This window comes from Psittacula echo (assembly GCF_963264785.1).
Source record: "Psittacula echo genome assembly, chromosome: 4".
In the NCBI taxonomy this organism is placed as follows: domain Eukaryota; kingdom Metazoa; phylum Chordata; class Aves; order Psittaciformes; family Psittacidae; genus Psittacula; species Psittacula echo.
This window is the reverse complement of record NC_137738.1, coordinates 74,385,138-74,393,750: the sequence shown is the minus strand read 5'-3', so window position 1 is coordinate 74,393,750 and position 8,613 is coordinate 74,385,138. Positions and strand designations below refer to the sequence as shown.

The 8,613-nt window shown below is 38.1% G+C and overlaps 1 protein-coding gene across 1 annotated transcript in view; it reads left to right on the top strand.

Annotated features, from left to right (window-relative positions):
- Nucleotides 1-1,087: 1,087 nt before the first annotated feature.
- MEI4 (meiotic double-stranded break formation protein 4) overlaps nucleotides 1,088-8,613 on the top strand; it is a gene marked incomplete at both ends in the record, with an annotated part of 73,089 nt that continues 65,563 nt past the window's right edge. Inside the window, one exon of the mRNA XM_080615913.1 lies at nucleotides 1,088-1,343. Within this exon, the coding sequence (XP_080472039.1) occupies nucleotides 1,088-1,343 (256 nt within the window). The remainder of the gene's footprint in view (nucleotides 1,344-8,613) is intronic.

The following is an 8,613-nucleotide window of genomic DNA, read 5'->3' as shown; positions in this document are numbered from 1 at the left end:
ATATTCTCAGATGTGAGTAGAAAGGTTGTGTGAAAGAGATTTTATACAATTAAGAAATTTTGTAAAACATACCATTTATTTCATGCATAACTGCTTTAAACAGTAGGTATAGATAGTAGAGTTCAGTTTGTAAAGGCTTACTCTTCCATTAGCTTTCAGAGTGCACTAGTGGCATAGACTAGGTGTTTTTTGCCCTGACACAGTTTCAAGTGGAGAACAGTAGATTAAAACATAGCTGTAGGTAGATAGATCCCTACGAATATTTGCAGTCTTATTCCTTGTGCTCTCTATGTTTCAAAGTGTAACTGACTGGTGTATCTGAATGGACAGTATGCAAGGAATGCACAGGAATTGTTTGTGCATTTCAGAAGCATTTGAAAGGTGAAAGAAATATCCAAAAGGTAGCTCTTTCTGAGTCCTACAGTGCCCTTTACCCCATCCTGACTGTTTGCAACAGAGCTGATGAAACTGTCTTCATCACTTATCTTACTAGCCACTTGCATTACTTTGAAGATGTCTGCATAAACCTCTCTGCAGGTTTGAGGCTTAATGTGGGCTTAGAACTGCAAGTGCAGCAATACCAGATGTCCAAAATCAGAAACTGACAACAACCTCAGAAGTGTTGAGTATGGGGACTTTTTGGTATACTTTCAAGAAATTGTATGTATTGTGCTTAAGCTAAGTATAAAGAAGCACATACGCGTTCTTTTTCTGGGGGAAAGGGTCAGGGTTTTTTTTGAGGTTTGTATTTTTTGTGGTTTCATGTTTGTTTTAGTGGAGATAACATTTGCATTTAAGATTTCACTAGGATAAACCGATTTGAAGTGCTTTCTGCTTCCACAATTATTCTCAGACACTGCCTGAATTTTATTTTTACAGCTGGAGTGCAACTCATGTATGTCGTATTCTCACATTGTGCACAGATGCTTACATTTCTTCTTTTTTCCTTGATGACTTAGAAATGCACTAGAAATAAGATAAGTGGTCTCACTGTTGAACAGTTTTCAAAGCCAAGAAAATATTGTGCATACTTTCCTTTTAACACAGCCAATAGTGAAGTTACTTTTTTGTTTTCTGTTTTTCTAACATGATAGAAATCAAAGGCAGAAGAGAAAATGAAGTTTGGTATTTGAAAATATCAAAACTAGCATTGGCTTTTGCAATTATCCACTCAAAACCACCAGGGAAGAGTTGCAAAGAATACACTGAGCATCTTGCCAAAACTGTATCTGAACGAGATTTTGGATGGAAATCGAAAGTTGAAGTGCTGGAAGCTGAAGTTCTTCGATTACGTCAGGAACTTCTTTTGAACAAGATCTGTCCTAGATTCTGCTCAGAAAAAGGTAAGTTTCTGACATAGTTTCTGACAAGTTTATGCCTTGAGATTTTTAGCAGGTTCCCTGATAGAAAAGTTGATGCAGCTTTACTGCAGTGCTTTCGTACTGAAACAGTAGCTGTTTTATTGCCTTGTGAAAAGATTTCTGAATTCTAACTTTGAGAGGGGGAATGTGTTAGACTTTGGCTAGAAGCTCTAATGTTTTGTTTTGGGGTTTTGTTTGGTGGTTTGGTTTTATTTTGAGGTTTTTTGTTTGTTTGTTTCTTAGTAATAGACCTTTCTCTCTAGAGAAGTGATTCAGTGATTGTTCATACTTAGTTATTGTTTGTGTTATTGTTTGTGTGTGTTCTCTGCAACCCTGTTACTAACATGATGTTTATTTAAGAATAAAAGTAACTTTCAAGCTGCTGTTTGCATCAGGTGTCAGTTTTGTGAAGAACTGATTGCACGTGATGCATATGATTAGGAGAGATTTTTTTGTGGATTGAGCAGAACACTAGAAACTAAATCAATTCAGCTGAAACTTCAGTGTTCCAAGGCTGTCTTCTTAAAAGATTCTTTACCCTGAGCTGCTGAACTGAATAATAATATCTCATTTTGCAAAGTAAGCTCTCCTGATTGCAAGACAGGTGGAGAAAAGCAACTAAACCCTGATGGATAATACCTTTGAAAGATCAAAAAATGCCAATTTTCATTGCCCTAGTCACAGTGAAGTTTGTTCATAGACCTGAAATATGATAAATCTTATGTAATATTAGATGTTTACAGCTGCACTAAATTGTTTGTGCTTTCTTCATTATCTGTACGGGGAAATAGCATGCTTACTCTACACTTTGTGGTTCACTTGACCCATTGCGATATTCACTAATATGGATATGGTGAATTGTCCACAAAAGACATCCCTTTCCAGTATCTGTCTGCCACCAGCAGGCTGCCTGGCTTTGAAAAAGTCCCATGCTTCACAAAGCATTTCAGGAGGTGTTCTTCATAGATACATCTTTTTATTTTTTTACAGTCTCAGCAGCCTGTTCAAACATACCTTGGGTAGCTGACCAAGTCTCATTTTTTCAGTCAAGACAAAAAAGTTTCAGTCTCTGTTTAGCTAATGGAATCATAAATAGTAAAGATGAGTATGTGATATTTATAATCCTTCTATATTGCTTCAGTTTCCCCTGGGTACAAAACCAATGCTCCACTAATTTGAAGGATTAGAGTATAGCTGCTTTTCACTTCAAATGTTTGTTTATATTTATGATTACAGTATTGATAAATCTGTTAGAAAACCTTTTGACATTTGAAATACCTATGGGAGTTTGCATCAGCCCCACCTGCTGTCCAAGAGGAGTAGGGCATAGTCTTTCCCTTCAGTTTCTCTTAAACAGTTGGGTGTAAGAGAATAGTAATGTGTGAAAATCAGAACTGTATCATAATTTCTGTCTCTTCATACAGATTTCTCTTAATATTGAAAAGTCACTTTCGAGTTCTTGGAGTCTAGTTTTGAGACCGCCATTTTCTGTGTTTTCTTCTATGTCTTCCTTTTGACTGTTTCTTTGGGTTTTGTTTTGTTTTTTTTTATTCCCCCTCCCCCTGCCTTCCCTCCCTCTTTAAACCTTGGTATGACATATGAACCCTTCTGATAATGGATTTGAGCCATATGTTATTTTGGAAAGAATATGTTCTTCATCAAACAAATACAAGTGCTGACTGAGCATTCATGGTTACAGTTATACTGGAGACAAATGCTCAGTCTCTTGCTTTGGAGTAAAGAGTTTGTTACTGATAACTGATAGGATTATCTATTAGTGAGGTCTGTGCACTCTGGTGGTGATAAAGTTGATGATGTATATTAATAGCAGAACATCTGTGGTTGACATTTAAAGGTTGTTGCAAAGCCTGCCTGTAACAGGGGCCATTTCACCACTGGCATCATCTGCTCTGGTGGAAAAAAAATCCTCTCTTGTGTGTTGTGCCAATTTTGAGAGTTTTTGAGCCCATGGAGAATAGAAGCTAAAGGCTAGGCACTGCTGAGATAGGAAGACATAAGGAGCTTGAACCTAAGTTGAGAGGAGAAGTGGTCTAAGTGGTGTTCTGTCCTGTTCATGTGAAGGCTACTACAAATTCATCAAGCCATTGTTCTGGTTTGTTGTTGATGGTATGTTGCCCAATTTTACCTAATATCACACTGGAGAAGTTGTCTTTAGGGCCGAGGGTAGCTGTGCTTGTTCTTGTGGTCAGGTAATCCACAGACAACATGGATCCTTTTCTTCCTGCACTCATTTCTCCAGCCTCATTTTTGGAGTTGGTGTTCTGCTAAAAGCAATGCAACCTTTTAAAAAAATTCAAACCCTCATATTTTCTTTGGCTGTTTTGTATTCTCTAACAACTTTATAGATGCAAAAATACTAGAATTTCACAAAATCCACCACTGGAAAAGCTTACGCAGTAAGGATCAGATGCTGCATTTGCATCTGCTGCTGCCTGTTGTGAGCTGGAGAATTTGAGTCCTTCAGCCAAGGTTCACTTTGCAGCTGTATCTTCCTTTTCTGCATTCTGACTTTCCCACCTGCTGTTTGTAATAATAATAGTAGATCTTTCAGGGGCTTCTGGAATGATTAAAGACTGGGCATGGAGTTTTATTGCCCTGATGTGAGAAATTTGTGAGCTCTTTGAAGCTGTGATGCCTGTTTTCCACATAGCTACACACAGTATGGATGCACAAGCACATCAAGTAGAAAGAACAAAGTATCCCATTTTTAGAGATATGTTGTCTAAATTATTTTTGACCCATGTGAGTAGTTCTTTGTCCTGAAAGACCCTAGAAAAGTTTGGGGTTCCTCACTGAGGGAGAGGAACATGCTTTGCTACATGATGAGGCCTTGGGTGACATGGTTTAGTGTGAGGTGTCCCTGCCCATGGCAGGGGGGTTGGAACTAGATGAGCTTTAAGGTCCTTTCCAACCCTAACTATTCTATGATTCTATGATTAGGTAGTATGAATTGCTGCAGTTTAATATGGTGTTTATAAAATCACTGTGGTATATATTCACTCACTGTGTTGTGTCTGGAAGTTCCTTATTTGACTAAGTTGGCAGCTGTCTTTCTGACTATGAGGACACTAGTACTCCTTTTACATCATGGTGCTTTTGGTCGCATGTCAGCTATCCAAGGAGGAGGAGAAGCAAATCTTTTTGTAATTGTCATTTCATTATTCTTCACCTTGCCAGTATTTCCTTGAAAACTGTCTCCCTGAGAAGAAAAAAAAAATCACATTAAGCAGTTTCTTACCTTACTTTGGTTCAGATTGAAATTTCACAGAAAGGAGGAGAGAAGCTTGTTGGTGTTATTCCAAAAGGAAGAATATAAAATATTTTGAGCATTATGTTGTCATTTTGCTTTGGAGCTACAAGAAGAGGCAAAGCATTGATGAATTGATAGATCTATGGATTGAAGCACCTGTCCTCTAAGATAAATTCCTTAGCTGCTATCAGCTCATCAAATCAACAGTCATATTGTTTCTTGACAGCTTCTGTTCAAGAGATCTGAAAAGCCTGCAGCTGTTACTCCAGCCTGAGAAGGCAGAAATGGAGTACTCTACCCTTTTTTGCCAAGCATGTATTTTAGCAATGACAGTTCAGAGGATATACATTTATTGCTGTGGTTGCTTTTAGGCTGATACTCATGAGGGTTTCCAAATCAGTTATCCAGGGTATATGTTTAGCAAAACTTGTATTGAGCGTGTATTATCTCTTCTTTAGCTTCCCCTTCAATTTTGGTTCATGTTATTCCCTTCTTATGCTGTGGGTAGGAATTTACTGAACTTTTTGCTCCTCTAATTAAAAAGAAGAAAAAAAAAAAAAAAAAAAAAAAAAAAAAGAAGTCAGAATCTCTCCTTCCCCCCCACCCCCTTTTTTAGAATTAGTCTTCCTTATATAGATCATTTACAGTAGAACTTAATCTGTCATGCCCAAAGTCCCCTCCTATGTTCTTAGTCTCCACAGTAGCATATGGCTGCCAGCCCACCCTACCATAGTGTGCCTGTGTTTAGGGAAATGCTGAACTCTGAGTCAGAATGTGATTAACATGAATGTCTGATTTTTCAACTGTGTCCTGAGGCTGTGTTTGACTTCTCAGGATACTGTCCCTGAAGTTCTGCTTCCTGTGCTAAGACATATGGAGCAACTTGTATCTCTTCAGGAAATAAGAGCCAGAGACAAAAGTATTTTTGTATCTCCTGCTTCACTCCTTAAGTTGGTGTGTTCTTGAGGCAATTAGTTGTACATGGGGAAAAAGGGAGCAACTTCCTTTGTAGATAAGTATGAATGAAGACGCTTCAGTTTCCTTTCTTCTTGCTGAAGCTCAGGCTTGCTGCAAAAGCAGAAGCATATAGAATTGGAACCAAGTAGCTCATCAGCTGAGGTAAAACTGATTATGGAAGATACACAACTCCAGTTTACCAGCAGCCTTGTTTTGGGCCACAGAATTCATCTACTGCTTCCCTTTGTACTTCCCTGTAAGTCATAGCTTGTGTGTTTCTTGCCTAGTAGGGACAGGCAGAAACTGGGTACTCACATTAAAGAGCCAGCATTTCCTCAGTAGGCGGAGAAGACACCAGGTAAGTCCTGCTTTGAGAGCAGGAAGAGTGATAGCCAGTCAAATTTTTTTCAGAATAATTTGATTTCAAGCCTCTGAAAGGACAGAACTCTCCACCATGACTTAAATAACTTACCTTGTGAAGTTTCCTCTGCCTGCTTACATTAAAAGGAGCTGTGAGAGAACATAATTGATAATAATTATTTTTTTTAAGCTCGTTTTCAAAGAGAAACCCATGAGATGAATTCATGAAGATCAAACCAAAATGTATGCAGATTCTTTAGTGCATATGTTCTCTGTAGGCTCATAAAGGAATCTTCCTCAATAGTGGGGGAACCAGAAGTCCAAATCAGACTAATAATAATAAAAACATATTAGTCTATTCTAGGAGAAATTACTTCCCTCCCCAGAAAGAAGATGAAATGGTGTGAAATGTTTAAAACTGCCCTGAATAGCACTTAGCAAAGATTTTAGTTTCTGTGGCATGGTAGGAAGGTAGAGGAATATAGACTAGAATTTTCGTCTCATGCTTAGGAGTGTGATGTTTCTGCATAAAGAGATTTTTTCCTCCCTCCCTGTGCTCCCCACTCCCCAAAGTCGGCCTTCTCTCCGTACAGATCCATAAGGGCAGCCCAGTCTAACAAAGAGCCATCTCAGCCTTTTTGTCTGAGGTGTGATGGTGTCAGACAGACAGTCCTTCAAAACTGAACTGTCATTTGTCATCTTAAGTGTACTACTGTACTCCCATGCTTCTACTAGTGATACTAATGCACATCAGCAGCATTGCAAGTAATGTCTCACAACCTAAAAATTATTTTTTGTAGGAGGGAATTGAGAACAGATACATGAGATGACAAAAATGAAGTTAAAATGTGTTTAGCTCTGATTTATGAGACTATGGCTCTTGGAATATGATGATGAGATAAATCTGTTCCCTATAATTGTAGTGACACAATGGGGAACTTTATGAAAGCTGAGGCCTTTTCAGGATAATTAAATAAGTTAATTTGCAATCTGGAAAAAGCACCAGCTGGAGTGTAATGATTCACTGAAATCTCAGTACTGCTCCTTCCATGGATAACAGGTCTGTTTTGGTTTCTCCCTTTGAAAGCAGATGTTGTCTATCTTATCAGATGGCATTGCTACAGCTGTTCTAAGCACATACTTGGGGCAAAGGGACCCAGTAAGCATCCTTTTCTTTCCAGATTTCTGTGTAAGGAACCCGTTCAGAAGCAAAAACAACCCAATTGTCTCAGCAAGAGAAAAGACATTATTATTTTATAAATTCCCTGTATAGATGAGATGCATAGCTATTTTTAGGAATAAGGTTCATAAAAACAAGTAGAATTCATAATTTATTGTAGATTCATCTCCTTTCTTCTGGGTAACAGAATTATAATTTTGATGAAAACTGAATGTATATGGTAAAAGCACATTAAGAATTATGGCCATGGCAATTAGGATCCTGTTGCCTATAAGTCTGCTGTGGGGAGCTAAGGATCAGACAATTTTTTTCCTTGGAAATACAGAACTACGGAATGGTTGAGCTTGGAAGGGACCACTGGAGGTCATCTTGTCCAACTCCCTTGTCAAGCAGGACCACACAGCCAGTTGTGCAGGACCATGCACAGACAGCTTCTGAGTATCTCTAAGAATGGAGATTCTGCAACCTCTTTGGGCAACCTTAACCGAACTCGAACATAGATTAGAGTTCCTCAAGCAGATCTTTGTGGGCCTCTGGGTATATAAAACAAAAAAGCCGAATATTTATACCATACATACATACATACAATAAATAGTTAGGGCTGGAAAGGACGTTAAGATCATCAAGTTCCAATCCCCCTGCCATAAGCAGGGACACCTCACACTAAACCATGCCAACCAAGGCTCTGTCCAATGTTGCATTCAAGAAAGATATTTTTAGTAATGCACACCCAAGTTGATTTCTTAGGGAGTCCACCTAATTTCAGCCTTCAGCCAGTTACAGCTGCACCTTGGTCATTGCTGTCTGCATTGGATGGTACTTCTTGCCTCTTAGTGAAGCTCAGTTTGTTTGACAATGCAAAGCATTTTTAATAAGACATAGTTTAGTCAGGTAGTTTTCATAGGTAACATTAATTCCCTTAGTATCTTGAAATATCTCCTATCTAGCTAAAAACTCAAATTTCAGTCATCTCATTGAGATGGTCAGTATTGTAAAGCATGCAGTAGATCTTTTGTTGTGAAAGCTGCTTTGTGAGAAGTAACTGATCCAAATCTGTATGTTTGTCATCTGATTATCAATCCTTCCATATCTATACTGCAAATATTCATTATTTGATTTGAACTAGAAAGGTTTGTGCTGTCGTCTGCAGAAATCCCCTAAAAATGAATGTTTATATTCTCAAAATCCTTTTCACTTTGTACTTAATTATAAATGTTTAGATGCTTTATGTCAGCAAAATCCCTGACAAATTTAAGTATATGTTTCTAAGCCTTCCAAGAAGCATTTAAATCCTGGCGCCAAGCAGTTAATTTGAGAATTTTAGATATTCAGTCCTATATTCATTCATTTCTGAGCAGTTATTGTGAAATGGTATAAAGTATGTCAGCATGAAATACCTTAGCTTAAAAGAGAAGAGCTTTCTTGTCCAAGCTGGTTTTAAAAACCAACCAACCAAAACAATAGGAAAATGCAGAAGCAAAGTG